Source organism: Amblyomma americanum, chromosome 7, assembly GCF_052857255.1.
Source record: "Amblyomma americanum isolate KBUSLIRL-KWMA chromosome 7, ASM5285725v1, whole genome shotgun sequence".
In the NCBI taxonomy this organism is placed as follows: domain Eukaryota; kingdom Metazoa; phylum Arthropoda; class Arachnida; order Ixodida; family Ixodidae; genus Amblyomma; species Amblyomma americanum.
The window spans coordinates 181,177,430-181,198,307 of record NC_135503.1 but is presented as its reverse complement, the minus strand read 5'-3'; the positions used below and the strand labels follow the sequence as shown (position 1 = coordinate 181,198,307).

General features: G+C 45.7%; 1 protein-coding gene across 2 annotated transcripts in view; it reads left to right on the top strand.

The window, feature by feature from the left end:
- The window catches only part of LOC144096778 (protein 5NUC-like), a 414,953-nt gene extending 394,890 nt beyond the window's left edge, over positions 1-20,063 (top strand). For both annotated transcript variants that reach the window (XM_077629663.1, XM_077629662.1), the window contains 2 exons: positions 13,344-13,538; positions 17,931-20,063. In XM_077629663.1, the coding sequence (XP_077485789.1) occupies positions 13,344-13,538; positions 17,931-18,118 (383 nt within the window). In that variant the 3' untranslated portion in view covers positions 18,119-20,063. The remainder of the gene's footprint in view (positions 1-13,343; positions 13,539-17,930) is intronic.
- The last annotated feature ends 815 nt before the right edge of the window (positions 20,064-20,878 follow it).

The window sequence follows — 20,878 nt, the reverse complement described above, 5'->3', positions numbered from 1 at the left end:
TAACTCATAACACAGTTGTCTACTCTGCGCCCAAAGCATAGGCACTGGGTGCATAGAGGCGTACGACACTGACGCCGTACGTGGCCCACACGTTTACAATGAAGACACAGCGGAGAACTGCCTGGGATCACAACTAAAGTGTTTTCCACGAAAACGTTGAGCGTGTGAGGAATTGTACTTGCTGACACTCCTTCCTGAAGCGTGAGCGAGATTTCATGGCTCGCTGTTTCCATGTGCTCCCTTCCGGGGCACCGCCACTTCTCACGCCCGATAGTTTGGGCAGTTCCAAAAAGGCTCCAAAGCTTCCACAATCCTCCGGTGCTCCATATAGCGCGGGAACCAAAGAAGCTTAAGATTCACGTTTTTGGTGTCAGGGTCAAACACGACACATTTTAGACCTTTGACATGGAACTCTGCTTTGTCAATAAGTTTCTGTTTTGAGGAACTGCTCTCGCAGGTAACAATCTAAACGTGGCTCATTTGGTACTGGCCAATACACAGAATCTCACGGAGGCCCACAATCTGCGCGATCGCGTCTCGGAAGTCGGGAGCACGGTATGGGTGACCCTTGATGTCAGCATGTAGAAAGACATCGTTGACGACAACATTACCGGTAGGAAGTCGAGAGAGGTCAACTTTATACGAGTCCATGGCAACTTCAGGTGTCTGGAGACTTCGGCCAACGACCGATGCGCTGTTTCCAGCTAGGAACATTTCAACACACAGCCGTTCAGAACGGCTTCCTCTTCCTCCTCGGCCACGTAGTACCACTCCGCCAACTCCGCCACGACGGCTCAAGGCCTAGCTCTGTTAGGCCAGTATATACGTTGCGAAAGTGCGGTGGCTCCTGGATCGGAAGAGTGCGTACACTAGATGTGCCTTTATTCGTGATTAACCCTTTACTTCGCCACGATGGTTCAAGGTATAATCATGAATAAAGGCGCACCTAGAGAATGCATGGGTTTCATATATTAACACTTCCGATCCAGAAGTCGCCGCGTTTTCGCTACGTATATCCTGGCCTAACAGAGCTAGACCATCAGCAATTCCTTTAAAGGCTTAGGACATCCATTAGGCCAACGTGGCGACGGGATCATATTGTCACGGAGTTCTCACGGAGAGACGCTTCAACAGCTGGAGTTGGCAAGAGGAGACGGTAATGGCGGCCGATCCGCGATAGCACGATCGCAACCTCATCGTCTTCGCGGGCAGCTTGCGCCACCTGGCAACACTAGGTGGCAATATCTAGGGTAGCATGGCTGCAGTACGCCATATTATTGCCTATACAGTCACGTGCTGCAGGTACCTGCTTCATTGGGATTCGATTGCACTCGACCCTTGTCACAACGCTGCCATTCGATTACCTGATGTTTCATCAGACATAAAGCGCGCTGTTTTTATCAAGAAGGTATAGCATCCACGAAGCTTCATTGATTACTAAACAATGCCTACGCCGCGATCGTAGAGGTGAGGAGTGTAATTACCCGTGTTCCTTTTGTTCTGTCTTCGTCCCCTACGCCCAGGTCAGGAGCTTACCGTGCGGTTCTCCGAGGTCCCAGCAACAGCTGCGCAGGGCATGTTTCACTGTCATGTGGCGTCGCCGTTGTCTTAACATTGCAGCGCGCGGATTGATCAACATGCGGCGCCAATAAGACAGTGCAGTTTTTTATATGCGGTTAAACTTTGACGCACTGAGTGGCCACTGAGCCCTTAATGCAAAAGAAAATTTTACGATTTTGTTTAAATACAGATAGTGCCTGAATGCGTGACAATGTGTGTAATGAGACGTTTCAGGCGTTGCTGCAGCAGGAAAGCTCTGAGGGGTTCAGCCAGGCTTTTGTCATATCCGAGGAGAACCTGCAGCACACTAAAAAGTTGTACACTCTCAACGGTGCAAATGGCTTGTCGCATACTGAGAACACTGAAGTTGTGTATTTCGAGACCCTTGCGACTTTGGTGCTAGGTCACAATCTTTCGAGAAAGGGCTTTGTTCACACGGCTCATATGGCTCACATCTTAGCTGTATGGTGGGCGCAAACCCCTACATGTGCTCATATTCATAGATAAAAAAAGAACTAATGTAGAAGCAAGAGCAGTAGTCAGTCTTCTATAGGCATCCTCTGCATCCAAACCCTGAAATAGTTTGCTTAGCGCATTGTATAACTGGTTCAATCGGAAGAACCTTTCTAAGAGGGAGAGTGCCTTGGGTTGAAAATTCAGAAACACAGAGGTGGAGGGGGATACTGGGAAGATACACACGAGCAAAAGCAGCAGCTCAGTCATGCACACGCATCCTCCTCACCCAAATTATGAGGGCATGCAATGTAAGCAGTTGGAAGCAGCCGACTACCGTAAGACTGAATTGAAAACAGGCATCAAGTAGGACCATACGTCATTTCCGTTTGGGTAGAAATTTAGGTATGCACAAGCACAAAAGCACACTGGTCACAAAAATCTTACAGCCATTGTCATTTGTATTCCGGCACGTATGACACTGCTTGCACAATCCAAGCCTGACAAGAGAGGCTCTAGTGGGAAGAGCCACAATCATGTAGCCCTTGACTGCGAAATATATGCAAATCAGTGGGCTGATTCCAGTATAAAACCAGCAGAAATTAGAGGACTATGAAATAGTTAAAAAGACGCACCTAGTCTTCTCAGCAAATTGACTGCACTAGTGTGTGCACTCTTCATTGTCTCTTGTCTCTAATTCAAAGTTTGCTGTAAGTGATCAAGTCTTTTCGTATATTGTTGCCATGAAATTGACGTAGTGGCTTGGGTGGCTTGGGTGTGTTTTTACCCATTACCATTTAGCATGACTGATTCTTTAACGTGTTCAAGTCTGCTGCCAGTGTTATGTGAACAATGTTTAGTGTTTATTGCAACAGCTGATAAATGTTTACCCCGCTTCATTTTTATGTTGCATATCTGCCATGCATTAGAGAAAACTAAAACCTTAACAAGCGTGTTTCGTGCAGTTCTGAGCGAAGCGAAACTCATTTACTCAGCAACTGAAATAAAAAAATCAAGTGAAACAAGAGAATAAATATGCTCACATCGTTTTCTCGCATTGTCAACAACAGCAGTGTTGAAAATGGTCTGCTCAGTGCATATATTTAAATTTGGTAAATTAAAATTGTTGAGCACTTTTTTTCGGTTTTCTGCACTGAAGAAACGTTTTCCGCCGTGGTGGCGCAGTGGTTATGCCGCTTTGCAGCTGACCCGAAAGACACGGGTGTGATCCCGGCCGCGGCAGTCGAATTTCGATGCAGGCAAAATTCTAGAGGATCGTGTACTTTGCGATGTCACTGCACGTTAAAGAACCCCAGGTGGTCGAAACTTCCGGAGCCCTTCACTACGGCGCTTCTCATAGCCTGAGTCGCTATAGAACGTCAAACCCTCAAAAACCAAACCAAACCGAAGAAACGTTTCTCTCCGCTGGTGAAATGTTTGTCAGAAAATATAAAGCTGGACTTCTCGAGTGTCCTATGATCGATACACTTTCCAGACTCCTCATTATTACTGAAATGAAGAACTATCTGTGAGTTCAATGTAGACAGTTTATTGATAACATCTTAACTGCAACTTCATTTTTGCGGCATTCCCCTCCAAATGCACCTAACGTTTTGCAATAAGGCCCTAGATTTCTTCCAGAAACTTTATAGCGGTTTATTACACTGTCTAAATAAATTCCCTTCAATACATGTGAACAAAAAAAATTCTTCTCATGAAATACACGTTGAATTTTCCAGTCGAGCTCACAAGTAGTTATCTCTAAAAATTGCAAAATTAGTCATTTTTGTCTACACTCAAAATTTTTCCTGAACGATGCTTAGGTTTTCACGTAATTATTAGCCACTAATAAACTGCCAGCAGTAAATGTTTTATATACTTTAGTTCTTTATTTGAGCCCAAAGTTCTATAACTTTTTTAGAAAATGGACACTAAATTCATGACCGATATAAAACACTTCTACGGCTGCCTGGCATATGTACGACTTTTTAAAAAGTTTAGGAACTGATAACATATTAAAAAATTACAGTTGCAAAAAAGAGTGCGATTTTCATTTTATTGAGCCTTTTAAATTTCATATGAGGTTGATTCTCATTGCAGCAATTTCTGCTTCGGTGACTTGAAAAGCTGATGTCTTCGCCGATATTGATTTTGTCCCGTTATGCAACTGCACTGCATTACAAAATTTCGTCAGCCGAGAGAATGTGCTCTGCTTCTGAAGTGAACCTTGAAAGCTGCAATTGTCTGATTGCTGTTTAAAAGTAATTCGAGTTCAATGTCAGCATATGCTTTCGATCTTGTCCGGCTGCTTTGAATGCAGGCGCCGTTTCGCGCGTTTCTGCAAGAAAACTGATTGAAGTTTTCGTTCAAATTGACAGCCACGACTTTTTTTTTATCACGGGAGCCACTTCTGTTAATAGGCGGGATAAAGCAATTAACAGGTGGCCACAGTCTGCTGGCTCTCTTTCGGCAAAAAAAGCTTGTGTGGGCCAGAGGACAAAATAAAAATCACTTCATTTATCCATGACCATCGGCTTGGCAGTTTAATCGCATTAGCTTGGTAGACATGGCGCAGAAAAAAGAGAAGTGTTCTCACCAAGGCCGATTGGGCACAATAAAAAGGTAGCTCTGAAGCAGCCCTCTGATAGATCGGTTCGCCTGTCTCGAGGATCGTCGGATTGGTCAGCCGTTTCGCTACTTCGGAGAGTATATCTGTAGCTATCGACTAGTATGTTGTTTCATAAATTGTACTTAAGTTACTTCGGAAAAAAAAAGCCTGACAACAAACTTTCTGGAAAAATAATCTGTCGAATCTCACTGAACACATTATATCTTTCATATATACTCAGGCAACTTTACTTTTTTAATCAAACTGAATCTCTGGCATGGAGCAAATATTATTATTGACACCGTCACTTGAACAACAAGCTTCAGCACTTGACTGAGCTGGATGCTGGACTGGTACGGCACTGTGCCTTTTCCTGTATTTGGAACAAGGACTGTATTGCACCTGCTTTGTTCTAAGGCGAATAATCGCTGCTATATATTTGAGGAGACCTGGAGAGAAAGGGGAGGGAACCAGAGAAGGCCGGGCAGAGCGGCGGTGAGACACGCTCATATACAATATGCCCCGCATGATACCTGATTCCACGCGCGCCACCGCTCATGTATCACAGCACGTTAGGAGTGCCGACTGCGACGAGGGTGTGGACGCATGAGTTGTTGAATATGAGAGTATCACGTGGGAGGTAAAGTTTTCGAGCAGTGCTTTCGCCAGTTGTGCAGTGCAGTGGTATTAAGTGACAGCAATCACCGGCGGTAATGACTTTCGAGCGCAAAATTTGTTTTGTCGCCGAAACCAAATAATGAACCAATAAAATTTATTGAACACAATTATATTTGTGTTGGCAGTGTAATAAGCCGCATATTGCAGTTTAACTTGGAGCACTCAGTATGAAATGTAAAACTCTATACGCGGTAGCGCACTTTTTGCAAAGTGAAACTGTTTTTCATTAACTTCTGTACTATGCGAGTTCGCGCACTTTAAACAAGTCATAAATATGTCACCCAACCAACAAAGCGTTTTATATTGCTCATAAATGTTGCGCACGTTTCTTACAGACTAGTAAAAATGGTAGTTTTGGGGCTAAAAGACAGAAGTAAATATATAAAAGTTTTATGCTGCCCATTTATTCGGAGCTGATACCTAAATGCAATGTTTCACGTTGATTAGAAAAATTTATAGGCTAGGAAAAGCTAAACTATTTTTTTATTTCTCTCGAAGAAACGGGGTTTTGCACTCCCATAGAAATTAAAACGGCTGTCACATGACCTGAAAATTCTTTCCCAGATATATTCTGAGAAACTGGTTTCGATTGTGCAATAAAGAGCCGTACATTTTCTGTTAGAAATCAGGGAGGGATAGGCACGTGCGGTTGGTATGCACTGACCCTTTTCTAAAACTAATTCAGCATTTACTCATGTCGCTTCAACTGAGATCAGTTACGAACACATTCCAAAGCGTACTTCAATACAGTTTCAAGAAACGGAACTTAGATTGGCTTTTTGCGTTATGTGGTTAACGCCCCAGTGTGACTCAAACTGGGTAATTTCGACCGCCCGGGATTTTTAAGAGCGTTAGCTGTTAGTCATCACGTTTCTAGATTTCGTGGGGTCTGCTACCACACTGAGATCACAGCGGCATCTGTGGCAGCAACTAGAAAACAACACATCTCGCGTTGAGACTTGTAGCGCCACCTACAATAGCATTGTAGAAACAACCACCTGCCGTGTGCCAATGATGCCGTCACGTTTCAATAAGTTCGATTGAGGTGGAACTAAGTGGGTATGACGTCAGGGTTTGAAATGGCGACATAGTTTCGGTTTCTCGAATCTGAGATGTCAGCCATTCATATTAGTTGTGCCCTCCCACCCCTACCCCGCCCCCCTCCCCCAGTATGTCATCCAGGAACAAAATGGCAACACAGTTTCGGTTTCTCGAATCCAAGATTGGAGCCATTAAAATTGGTTGTGCCCTCCCATCTCTTTCCCACCTCAAACCCCTACCCCCGAAAAATATCCTATAACGGGTAGTAAGCTAAGTTTATTAGACACAGATCTTATAAGGAACAGCCGTTCCTCGCTCGTACAAAAGATAGAGTACGACGACTAATGTCGCCCGACACTCACAGACGTACACAAGGAGCAAAAGTGTTCAAAAAACAGTTGAAAGAGGTTCATAAGCGTGGGGGAAGCACGTGGATGGGAACCGTACGCGCACACCGCGCACAAACATCGCGCACATCACTTGCGCGCACCACTCAATCCGGCAGGAGCCGCACCTTCAAACGGCCCCCGCTTGCGACGATGAAGCCGGTGCTCCAGCGTCGCATCTACACTTCTTCCTGCAGCGTCGCCCTGTCTAAGCACGCCTGCTCAAACAGGGCCGCTCGGACACGCTTTAGCATTGGAAACATGGCCCGTTCGGGTCGGCCCTTTAAGGAAGCGACGCCTCTCTGGCGCCACAAAACAAAAGCACCAACACATAACAGCCGCACAAATGTGTCTAGCGGCCTGGCGCGCCAGTCATGCGAGAGAAAAAAACATACGTGACAATAGTTGGCAAAAAGTGCGCGTCACAACGGACTCAAATAGTGCGTTCTCAAAGGTTTCGGTTCCGACACACTGCGGACACAGCGAAGAAGGAGCGATGCCCCATGCTGCGATGCGGACTGTCGTGGGCAAGACCCTCTAGCCGAAGTCACGGACGTCTGGCGGAAGAAGGAGAGCCGTCAAGTCTCGCCACTGCACCCGCCTGCTCCGCTGTAGCTGCTCTGGGGTAGCCTCCCTTATTGCAAGCAACTCGCATACGCGGGAGGCCTGCGTCTGGGAAACGTTGGCAGGGTAGCGGTTAGAGTCTCGGCCGTCCGTGGCCGAGACAAGCAACGCGGGCAATATAAAAGAGCGACGCGCAAACTGAAGCTCTGATAATATATGCGCGCTCCGACAGCGATAGGCGAAAACGCTCCGCCACTACCAGGCGTTGCCCTGCGGTTGCTCTCAACTGCGTCTATGACTGGCGGGCTACCTCTCCTGAGGAGAGCAACATTACGCCTAGCACTTTCACTGCCAAGACCCACTCCACATCGCCAAGCAGGTCTGACGCAAAAGCGCAGAAGCGCAGAGCTTTGCTTTTGCCTCTTTTCAGCAGGGCGCCGGAACGCTCGCTGTAACTCGCAAAAAGCCGTAAAAACGCTGCGTAGTTGTCCTCGTCCCGCAAGAACAGGGACAGGTCGCCATCGTACGCGGACACCTTCACCTGGCCTTGACCCGGCAGTGGGAATCCGCGCAACGATGGACACTTCTGCTAGGCAGCGAAGGAGCGGGTCCAAGCATAATACAAATAACCTTGGCGACAGGGGACAGCCCTGTCTAATGCCACACTTTATACTAAATGGGTCGCTTAACACCGCGTTAAAAAGTAAACGAGCTGTAAGGTCGGAATACAACCGTTCTAAGCGCTCCACGAACTCCGGTCGCCTGTTTTCCCCGATTATAGGACTGTAGAGTATTGTTGAGAAGCCGCGATCAGATTGAACGGGAACTGGTGGAAGCCTATTACATCAGAAAAAAAGGAGATAACTGCATCAGTGATTCGTCTGTAATGCTCCGCCGATCTGAAACGGTTTTCTTAGATAGATTTCTGTAATCGCCTACCTTTCGATTTCTTTTGGTGCTTTCTGTTACCCACGTGCTTGTGATTCGCACAGTGGCGCTTGGGTAGGCGAAAGTATACTAACGGTCTACGTCAAATAAAGCCTGTTGATAGTAAGCGCTCGTCCCTGTCTACTTCTTTGTCCGTGTGTTTTTGTTGCGCCCCTGTGTCCTCCTGAAAAGAAAGCCGAAAGCCCCGAGAACGCCAAAAAGGTAGCGGTGCTCATCTCGATCGAGGGCTCTCGCCTGATCGAGTGAGACGAAACAACCCGGTATTCCAGTTCACGAAGTGAACGTGAACAAGTCACGCTTCAGTGCGAGAGACGAGAACACCGAGCCTCCGCCGGCACGCTGCTGGTCTGTGTATAGGGCTTATTAGCACCGCTAAAAGTTTGCTCAACCTTTTTATCCAGCAGTGACGCCACGACCTTGTAATCTGCATTAAACAGAGTGATCGGGCGCCACGCCTGCGGGTCAAATGGACACCCACCAGGCTTCAGGATGAGCACAACACGGCTCTCTCTAAAAGACTCCGGCCTCTCACCATCCCTGACAAAGGCGTTCACCATCCGGAGAAGGTTTTCGTCCAGTACGGTGTAGAAACTGCCATAGAAGCTGGTGGGAATGCCGTCAGGGCCTGGAGCTGCGGCGGTGTTCATGCCTTTAACTGTCGCGAAGAGCTCCTCGGAGCTAACTGGGGCACTAAGCTGTGTGTCTGGATCACTCTGCAGCTGAGGCAACTGGCCGCAAAAACTGCAAACGGCGTCAGTGCAAAAGGCTGAGCCCCGCCGTCCGGCGCCAGAAACCAACAGTTGCGAAAAGTGACGCGTAAAAAGCGTCAGAGATGACAGCCGCACTGCTGCTCCTCAGGCAGAACCTCCTCTTCCACGCGAACCTGTCGTGCCTCCTCCGGTCTACCTGCTCGCACCTGTCGTAGTACGGAGAGATACGAACTGGCCTGCCCTTTACGAGCGCCTGGCTTGCTGCACGCGATGACTGGCGGAGTAGCGTGTGGTAGCGCGATTTCAGTAAATTAAGATAATCGCGCATGGCGAAGGTGAACGGCGCGCCTCGCTGCTCGGCGCGTATACAGGTGAGAGTGTTGTTTATCTCGTCCGTGATGCGCTTTCTGCGCTGGCTCCCTTCGCGAACCAAAAGCGATCGCCAGGCTGCTTTTTTATCGTCCCAGGACTTGGGACTTTCGTCGTCTCCATCCGGGCTCCCCAGAGCGCGTTCAAGAGCTACCACCCTCGACCAATCTGTCAGCAGACATGGATCAATACGCCACGCGTCTAAATGTGGGGCGCCCCCGCCCATGTCCAGTACTGCTGACAGAGGTCGACGATCACTAATGCGTGGGCTGCCCGGAAGAAACGCGAGCGCTTCACAAGAAACCACACAGCACTCCAGTTCGCGTGGGAAAAGAAAGTTAACAAGACGGCTAGCTGACCTGCCCTGCTCTCAGGTTCCAGCAAAACTATCACCGTGTAGCTTAACCCACGCGTAGGTCAGAGAAAACTGAATACAAATATCACGCAGAGACCGAGCCCCGGCGTAGGGTCGCCCCTTGTATGGACCGCGAACATCTCGTAGGAGATCCAAAGCACAGTTAAAATCGCTAACAAGAAAACAAGGGTAACAGTCTAACTGAAAAGAATCTAAAAATCAAAGATATTAGAAGCATCGGCATGGCAGGTTGGTGCGTACACCTCTACGGGTCTGACGCGCCTAGGTAGAAATCGACCGCAAGTGTGCGGTCGTTGAAACCATAAATGCAATGCGCCCCAGAGCGAAGAGAATGGTTCACAAAAAGCACACCAACACCTTAAGAAACAGAAGATGTTAATGATAAAAAGGCTTCAACACAAAATAGAAGCTTACATTCAGTGACCTCGCGTGGCCAGCGTAAATTCGTTTCCTGTAGAAACGCCTAACACATCTCTATGCGCACCAGCCGCTGCCCGTTCTCGACGTGCCGTCGGCCCTTCAGTGCTGAGTGGGTCACCTCGAGTACTTTTCCGTAAGCGAAAAATCACCAGAAAAGCAACCTAGGCGGCAGGTACCTTAAGTTAGTGATGTTTTCGATAGAGTTTGCTCGGTAAGAGCAACATGTGTCTCACAAGCCCCACCGATGGCAGCACCTGGCATCGCAGGGCAGTGGCGCATCGCTTAATTGGTGCACCACTGCTCCAATAGTGGTATTAGGACTCCCAGCAATTCATGAGTGTCAAGTAGAGAATGACCAACTCCGCATATACGGGGGTTAATCCATTAGCAATATCGCGTTATACCCTTAAGGCGCACTTTACAGGTCCCCTTCAATTTGTCATCCTGCTTAATTTTTTCGACGTGCAATAACATTGCATTTTGTCCTGTGGCCTGGCCGCGGTGAGCAGGCTTAATTTCATGACTGCGAGCTAATTAAAAAGCACGACCCTTTAGGCAATGAAGCACCGTGGCAGGCAAATATGAAGATGAACAGAATCTTTCAAATACATTTTCAGCACACAGCATTAGCCTCATGCAATGATGCACAGCGTTTTATAAAACATTTACTTCACACTTAAATGTCCCAACAAAATTCATGACCCTTGGAAAAACAATTTTTAATTGAAAGCTTACATCCTTTGCATTTAGGGATGACATACGTACCTTTGACACTACTTCAATTTTTACATTTGATCAACATTGCAGTTTTTGATAACGTCCACTTGTTGACTACAAAACAATGCGTATAACGTCCAGAAAAAGTACTGGGTACATATGCTCCCTACTTTTTGGGCATTTCAATGCATTCATGGATGCTGCAGTGCTTGGATGTTCTCAGGTCGCTGTGTAACGCTCGCCATGTGAGGAATTTGATCTATAGCTGCTAGGTTGATGTTTTCTACAAAATTGAAATTGCGTATCTGCATGATATTTTCAAAAAAATATTCGCGCAGGTGTGAAGGCACGCCTTTCTTTTTATTCAAGGAGTTAATGAGTGCCGGAGGAAATCAGTGCAGCGTCACTTCATGTAATTGTTAGAAGGTTGGTGAACCAGCAGAATGGGACAATTCAGTCCATGCTGCTTTCCAACCAACTACATCGTGTTCCTCACAAACGCCATCATTAAATGGCCGAGCCATGAATTTAGTAGCGTGAGCTTGGGGATTAACGCGAGTCACTCGCGCTGTGGCCGAAAAAAGTTTGGCTACATCGCGCCAAAATTCGAGAAGATTGCAGGCAAAGCAACCTCTCCAGTGTACAAAATTCGTCGAAATGGCCAACATTTGTTACGCGCGGCGCCAAGGGTAACCGCGTTTCCGAATTTCTGAAAACTGAGAGTGATATAACTTACAGTGGACTGCACGCCTCTGAATAATTAAGAGCCTAACAGTAATAGTTAAAGAGTAAACTATTCATTATTAGTTAACCAGCCTGCTAGTTATCTTGTCTTAGCAGTATTGTGATGCTGATTATGCTATGCCGAAAAAAGGAGCTCTTCTATGTCAAAAAGCCTATTCTGAAATATTTTAGAGACTCTTAGCAGAAAAACTTTATATTATCAAATAATGAGGTCAGTTAGAGACTTGTGGTGCCCGGATGCAAGTTCAACGTAGTGAGATCTAATTTTGACAACGGCCACCACATTTCGATGGGGATGAAAGGCTCGAAAGCCTCTGTTCTGTGCGATTTCTACACATGTGAAGAACCTGCGAGGGTCTGTATGATTACGGAACTCTCCAAAGGGGCTCTGAGGCAATGAGGAGCGAGTGAGCTCGAGCGCTTCGAGAGTACGTGCCTTGCTGCAGCGAAGGGTGGTGCGCGTAACGTGCACAGTTTCAGTCGCCGCTGTCTGAAATTTGGCTGATCCCCAGGAGCTTTTTTTAAGGAGTAATTCATAGGGCCGCTTGAAGGACACTTATGCTAACGCGTGGCGGCTCACAGCATGAACGAATTCATTCTCTAAAGCAGGGAAGTCGTCCTGAATCCACTGGATGATTATGATGAGGAGTGAATGAATCCTATTTGTGTTCTGTTTTTATGACATGAACTAACAGTGCTTCGTATGCTTGTCCAAGTAGCTTGGCTGTCCCTTCACCTCAGCAGGTATTTATCCTGGTGGGGGAAGAAACACTGTAGTTTTTATTGTGGACACCATCTTTTTTTCCGTTGTTAAGGGCGCAAACATCGTGTAGATTTCGGTAGCACGGAGATAACGTCATGCGCCTAGGAAAGCCGCGTCCGTGTAATTAGGGACAGTTTGATCGAATGGAGTCGAGGCATTTGGCCTTGGCTTCTCTGCCCGGAGGGAGTCTAACTGGGCTCATGTTGCACGGAAGAGGGAGAGCAGATATCGGAAAAATCATTTAGGTGAGAGGCTAAAGATGTTAGGTCTCTTGCAATAATCGCGTAACCTTGGTTGGACGCCTGAAGGCGCTTTAGATTGGGCTCAGACAGACAAATAAAAAGTGGTTCTTCCTGCAGACACAGGATCTGAAGAAGGGTTGGCACGTTGGATCTTAGGATTACACGATGAGAGAGATGCTGACGATTTCTAGTCTTTAGGCGATAGCGTTAAGGCTCCCATTCTAGAGGAAATCTTTCCTGCGTCGTTCCCCCCCCCCCACATCGAAAAGACATGGGGGAGGGGGGCGCCTAGGTCACATGACCTCGCGACATCATCACAGCCTGCCGACCAGATTGCGAGCAAACCGACCACCGCGGCAGGTGGCAGTTAATGATTGATCGCGAAAGGTTGGTCGGGAAGAGCAACCTGGGTTGCACAAGACCCACAGATGGCAGCACTTGCCACAGTGGCGCACCGCTTAACCTGTGCACTACTGCGCTAGGAATGGTGCGAGGACTCCCAGGGATCTAGAATGTAAAGCAGAGAATGACCAGTGTGGGCATTAACCCATTAACACTATCGCATCACACCTCTAAGGCGGCGCTTAAGTGTCGCTGTACTTGGGTGGGAGGCCTGAAAACAGCGGATCTGGAACAGAGGTTAGAATATTTTAGGATTGCATAATCGCACGTAATCGCAACACTGGCACCTTAGCCGAAAGAGCACAATATTTGTGGGTGTGTAGAAAAGCAGCCACTTTTCATTGTTTTATTTTTTGTTTCAGGGTTTCGAGTTCATTACGATGTGTCAAGACCCAAGATGGAACGTGTCGTATCGCTTAAGACGCTCTGCACTCATTGCATCGTTCCCGCTCTCGAAGTGGTCGATGTGAATGAACACTACACGATTGTCACCATTGAGTACATCGCCAAAGGCGGCGATGGCTACGACTTCAGCGACGCAGATATACTGGAGTACGGTGAGTTGCTGGGTACACTTTGGTTCTTCTGCAGGAATCGATGATGATGTTTCCGGATACGGTGCTTAGAAATTATGCGTGGAACTGCTAGTAAGTTGATAATGCTGGATCAGGGACTAGACTATACCCTAGAGAAATGAGTCTTTCTTTTGGGTTTCAAAAACAGTGTAGCCAACGTTGGCTGCGTATGTGGGAGCCGTCTGAGGGGCGCAAACCAGTCATTGAAATGTCCTTTGTTCTGGTGTTCCTATTTTTTAAAGAAGGCGCAACATTGCCCTAATTACCGATGATAAATACATTCCAGTACGATCTGCTATAATTCCGCGCCCTGACTTTCTTTGATAGCTGCAGTACTATAAGAAGTATTAATGGCGCACGCATCTCGTCCAATTTATTTGGAGGTTTCGGTGAAGCTGTGACCTGGCTGCTATGCCCTCATTCGATCTTTTGTGAAAACGTGGGTCTCTATATCTATATCAGAAGTTATCATAAAACACTCTTGAGCGTCAACTTTTGCCATTCGCTTCAAGAGCGCTGCGTATGTTGGTTCAAATATTAGTGTTGCACGGTCTATCGAAGCAGGCCTTCCGGCACAAAGAGTGAGTTTTGTGCCTAACCATTTTGTATTGAACCCACTTGAAAATCTGGACCGCCTCTCTGCATGAAGACAAGTTTTCAAATTAAAAAAAATTTGCAGCGCCTACAACAGAATGCAATAAAGCATATATATATATATATATTTCTGGCAGCTGGCAGCTGTGTAATGCTGCCTTTTGCTAGTGCTGTTATTGACATTAAACCAGTGTGTGCTGTAACTATATTCAAATTTTTAGCTGCTGTTTTGTTTTTTGTACTTGTATGTTATTCCCACTCCCCTCTGTAACGCCTAACGGCCCTGAGGGTAAATAAATAAATAAAATAAATAAATTTGGTCAATATAACATAAAATCACCAAAAATTGAAGAAACGTAACAGGCACACACACACACACACACACACACACACACACACACACACACACACACACACACACACACACACACACACACACACACACACACACACACACACATTTACATATATATATATATATATATATATATATATATATATATATATATATATATAGAAAGATAAACGCATTTGGTTGCTAGAGGCAAAATGCAAGTTGTGAAACGCTTCATTTAGCCATATATTTATTTTGAGTCTCGACGTTTCGGACAGAGCCTGTCCTTTCTCAAGACTGCAGTTACAGGGATCTTCTTCTGCCGTACATGTGTGTCAATGCCAACTCCTTAAGAAGAGGAAGACGATCCCTGTAATTGCAGTATTGAGAAAGGACAGGCTCCGTCCGAAACGTCGACATAAAATAAAGCTATGGCTAAATGAAGCGTTTCACAAGTTTGCATATGTGTGTGTGTGTGTGTGTGTGTGTGTGTGTGTGTGTGTGTGTGTGTGTGTGTGTGTGTGTGTGTGTGTGTGTGTGTGTGTGTGTGTGTGTGTGTGTGTGTGTGTGTGTGCGTGTGCGTGTGCGTGTGTGTGCGTGCGTGTGTGCGTGTGCGTGTGTGTGTGCGTGTGTGTGTGTGTGTGTGTGTGTGTGTGAGAAGCCTGCACACACATAAACCACGCAGCATAGCGAACTGTCTGATTTTTCGTTGTGGTCAGTAGAGGTTATTAGTGATTATTTTATCGCTTTATTGTATTGTTTAGAAAGCAGAAGAAAAAACACATACCACTGGCCGGATGCGAGAGATGACCTCTAGATTACGCGTCTGGTGCTCTACCAACTTAGCTTACATGCAAGAATATAAATACCCCCGAAAGCAGTAGACTGTAGAGCCATCACAGTATCTCAGTTTGTAGAGCACCGGACGCGAAATTCGCAAGCCGTTGGTTCGGATCTCAACAGGAGCACGTTTATTCTTTCTGCTTTATAAATATTTAGATTTAAGGGACAAATTATTCAAACTATTATTCCCCATTGATCAGCACAAGAAATATAAAAAAACTAGAAAAAATCCTCGATGCACTTTGGTTACGGTGGCTGTTGGCTTCATTCATATATTTGTCAAATGAGCCCCTCACTTCCCATGTCTGCATTATATAATTATTCCCGGTCGCGGCGTTCGAATTTCGATGGAGGAGAAATTCTAGAGGCTCGTGTACTGTGCGATGTCACTACAGGTTAAAGCACCCCAGGTGGTAAAAAATTCCACAGCCCTTCACTACGACGTTCCTCATAGCCTGAGTCATTTCGGGACGTTAAACTCAATAAGCCAAACTAAGCCAACCAGCAATATATTACGTAAAAAATTGTGACTCCAATCCACACGGTGAACGTGGTTGGACAGCGAAGCTATGCAGTTTTCAATCAACTTTTAGCCTGGCGTATTTTTGTTTACGACAGTCACACGAAAACGCAACTGTAATATTTACCGGGAAAAACAAGCGGGAAGAAGGAACGTGCTTCGCATTGTTTGCAGGTGCCGTTATCATACATTATGCGGTTTGAACTTTACACGAGTGCTTCGAATGACGTCAATCGTTTTCGAAGGAGCTGTCAACCTAATACTTACCGGAACGAGTAGTAGTAATTATCGGTACCGCGGGTCGGAAAAAAAATCCAGGGGCACTTTTTTGACCTAAAGTGCGATGAGGCGAAAGCCTTTAGCGCTTTGCTGCTGCGTGTTTCACTGATGTGCTGTAAGGTGTTAATTAAGTACACAATTGTTTGTGAATCCTAAATGCTGGATACACTGGAGGGCATTTGGGAGGCATCCATCTGATTTGATGCCTTTCTGCAAACACTCTACAGCCTCCTAGGCAAGCAGGACAACATACGCGTTGGCAGGAAGTAGCGCAGTAATTAGCACGCTCAGCAGCGGAATGAAACGAGGGTAGTTCAAATCCGATTGTGCACGAAGATTTTTTTCTTATCGAGTTGGAGTGTCACTGATGGACGGACGGACATCGCGAGTATGAGCCATTAAAGGCTTTTGCTTTAAGCTTTAATATTCGTCTCCTTACGGTGCGCTTTGGGCGTCCACAGACTTTTGTGCGATAGGCGTCATTTCCTTTCCTTAAATTGTCCTACGGGCCTAGAGTCACGCCGAACGGACGATGGCGCTCCGTGGGCCCCTTGACAGCTCTGCAACGCGTTGTCGCGTCTCGCTCTTGAAGACGGAGCTGTTCTTTTGAAAATTTTTAGCTTTTCATTTTTTGTTATTTGGTTTTTGTTTACTTTTTATTTTCATTTACTTTATATTTTTTTACACTTTTATTTATTTGTATACCTTAGGACTCTTTTATGATTCGTCTTTAAGAGCGGGACGCGACAGCGTTTAGCAGCTTTGTAAAACGCAAAACACGAAAATTTCGTTGGACGGTAGAGGTATACATCTTCGCTGTAAAAAGCAGCGACGAGACATCTTTTACGTAGTTTTCCTGGCGCCTTACAAGCTTTCCAAAAACCTCTGTTCAGCGAGCAACAGACTAGAAAGACCCGCTTGTAAAATAAGACAACAAAAAAGTTTACACAGTTGAGGAAACCTGCTGTTTGTCACATTCCCCTAATGTGTGGGCTCATTTGCACTGCGCAAAGAGGTCGCTGCTTCAATGAGCGCTGAAGCGAATATCGCCGAAATCTACTCAACAATCAATGGAGCCTTTTAATTGACCATTGCAAAAGCTGCAGGAATGTCGCAGTTAATCCCATTTGAAGTATACTTTTGTCGGCCACCACCGACGTCATGCTAAAAGATTGACCGTGAAAGCTACTGAAAACCATCTTCTGGAGGTCCTCCTTCGAAGGCAATTCGCCGCTGCACTCCTGAGTTCTAATCGACTATAGATGCTGTGTGGAAAAGTCGCCTAGCTCCCCTTCCCGGCGAATAAAGTTCAATTTCATTTTTACGCATTATTAAGCCTTACAACATCCTGACATCCTCTGATATTTCTGATTCGATCTGTGCATATAATTCCGCGTTTATTGGCCCATTATTCAACAAGGTTGAATGCTCATGCATGTGAAACTAAAATATAACGCTTATAATAATTACATCAGTGTCTTAACATTCGGTTTGCGGATGAATATTCCAAGCGTATTCGAAAAAAACAGACCTTGCAGGAGCCTTACGGGAGGTGCTGTCTTCTTTTCATTGAAATATTGCATAAACTTCAAAAAATCTACAGGTGGAAGCTGTCACTACTAAAGTTTGTATGCGTTTTTTCGGTTTGGTTTCCCTTTTTTCGAGTATTAATGCAGGGGAATTTATTTCCCTGTACTTGATATTTCATCGCGATTAGTTCCTGAATTTTGCGCTCATCTTTCTTTAGGCTCGCGCCTTATAACGAAAAACACCAGGCATTAACGCTCCATTATTTTGTGCCCAGGTGACAAGGACATCGACGCGTTCGTGGAGTACTTCCGCAAGCTATCACCAGTTGCGCCGACCATTGAAGACCGCATAGTATTCGTCAACACTCCGCAAGCTCAAACCAAAGGCAATGCCGCGGATGGGACCAGCTGCGACATCCACGTTGCTTTGATAGTAGCGCTGTTCTCACTTCTAGTAACATGAGCAGTACCGCCATGGGGCCATTCCTGTTGCAAGTGAATAAAAGCGAGGCGTACGAGATAAGAGCGGTAACCGGGAACAATGTCTTCTGCTGCCACAATACCGTCCAAAACATGCGGTCAGAAGTATTCTCTTTTTATTTCCTCTTCGCTTCGGAAACACAATTGGGGCTGTTTACAAGAACCGAAAGCAAGTAAACCATGCTTAACATAGTGTGAGCGATCGTATCTTCAATGCGATGAAAAGATAGATTGCACAAAGAAAGACATTCACAAAAAAGGACAGGACGGGACCAGCGCGAACTTTCAGCTGAGATTTATTCGCACAAACAAGTGTGCATAGTTTTGCACAGCACAGGCTCAGAACGGTGTCAAAAATGGGGGCATCCCGTCACTGTGTCTTTTATGAGACGCACTTCGCTATTCTGATCGACGTCTGATTGACGTGTCACTGATATAGCCTGTAGCTCTTCCTTTGATGAAATTTGAACTTCGAGAAGTTTTTGTGCTGCTTTGTTTTGCACATGAGCAGAATTCTGATTTCTTTTGGTACAGTCTTGTAGTTGTGTGGCAGACAATATTTCGGTAGTTGACGTTGTCGTGGTCTAAGGTCTCGAAGTGGCCTCTCATGCTAACCAGTGCTAACTGTATGTCATATTCATGCCATGAAATGCGTTTTAAGAAATCTGCAGCTTCGACTTTCAGATTTCATTGTTGAGTGAGCCTTGTTTTCTTGATATGGTCGTGCTGGCAGTTGTTGAAACGCTGGCAATGAAGTGAAATGCGCCTCCTAAACAAAACGGCGATGCAGACAACAAAGGGCCAGTAGTAGTCCCTTATGTCCACTAGGGTGCACACAGCCTGAAAAATTTGGGGAATAAGCACGGTGGCCGACTGGTATTCTCGGCCCATTGCAAGCTCAGTCGCGTATGTGTTTGATTTGGATGAGATTCCTCTGAACTGAAACAAAATGGCTGAGGCAAAAAGCAACACAACCCTTATGTGGACTGCCAAGTGAGTATTTTATCAGCTCCCGCTGACATGTGCCATAATCTACTTAGAGGAGACAAGCCACTTTGTCAGTCATCGCATTGGTGAGCATGAGAGGTCAATTGGGAAAACGAAACGAGGAACAACGTCAGCTATCGAAGCATTCCCCGGAACGCCAATGCAAGCCTCTACCAAAAGACCTTAGGATTATGCGCAAGTTCAAAGATAAAACAGCATGAGGACTTCTCTAAGCATATTTTCTCAAGAAAAGAGATACAGGCCGTTTCAGTGATAAATGGACCATTCTTAATAATATTGAGGTAAGTGTCCATGGCAGCACGGTGTCGTGACTTCCCATTTTTTAATGTCCACTTGTGATACCGTTCTGAGCCTGTACTGGCAAAACTTGCAAACTTGCTTGGCCGACTAAACCTGATTTGAAAGTTGAGTTCTCGTTCCGTATTGTCCTCAGTAATGGAATACTTTTTTTGCGCAGCCTACGTTCAGTCATGAACCAACTTGCCCAACAATGTATCCCGCACGTTCAATTGCGGGATGACAGAGGACCTTATAGATGTGTTACAAGGATTTCACTGCTGTTTTGGGGCTCATCAAAAGAGGGCCCGCGATTCTAAAACAAAAATTCTTTTAAAGAAGTCTCGTATAAAGGAATGCAAACATTTCTCAAAGGAAAACAGAGGCCATGATAGGTCAGTCAGTTGTAATTGAATCAATCAGAGGAGGTACCGCTTAAGTACCAGATGCTTTTATTCGTGCGGTAGACAAAGCCACTCACCGGGTTCTTGCTGACAAAGTGCGGCGTTTTCTATGTCGTCGCCTGAAGTCTTTTATGCATCACGCAGGCAACCTCAATGGCGTCAAACCTGGCTTGTACTTGAGCGCGGAAACACTGGGACTATTTTTCTTACAAATGACCAATAAACGCTATATTTCAATGACTGTGTTGTGTTGCCTCTTCGGTGTAACTTTATTTACAACTGCAATAAAGTTTTCCAGTCTAAAGACGAGAGTGCTGCTTGAAGACGATGGCACGCATATTATATTGTTTACAAAATTACTCGTTCGCCTGGAATCTGAAAACAAAGCTTGAAGCGAGCAAATAACAGTTGGCGAGGGAGACTGTTGACCCCCTCTGTCAAACAGGCTTTAAACCCTCTTTTTAATTGTGAGGAGACAATGAATATAGTTATTACTTGTCATTCTCTGGTTACTTATCACTCTAGAAGATGTCGAGCACTTGGCTACAAAGAGCTCCTTGACAAGAGTTTAAGGTTGGACATTAAAATGCAACTGAGAACAATTTGTATTTGGCACAGATGTAAGCAAGCATTCCTACTTTGTAATGACGAAGTAGATAAAATGTCTCACAGAGGATATCTTATAAGTTAAAGTACGAAAAGAGAAACAACGCATTCTTATAACACGCTGTTCTCGTGACTAAACTGCGCTGAGGTCCGGAAACATTTTTCTCTGAGATACGTCTGTTGCCAGCTCTCATGGTCTTGTCTGAAGACCGTTTGGACACAGGAGAAGAAGTAATGTTTTTATTGACGCATTGAGCAGACGAACCAAGGAAAATCAGGGGCTTGTTATGACATACATATGAACATAGAGCACCTACGCGGAATTCGGTGGTCGTGTGTTCGGATTCCACCAGCAGCGCGTATGTGGTTGTTGCTATATTTTGTAATAAAGCATAGTCGCGCTAGTCATAATGACGCCGGTTGGATGAAGGTAATGGCAGATTTATTGG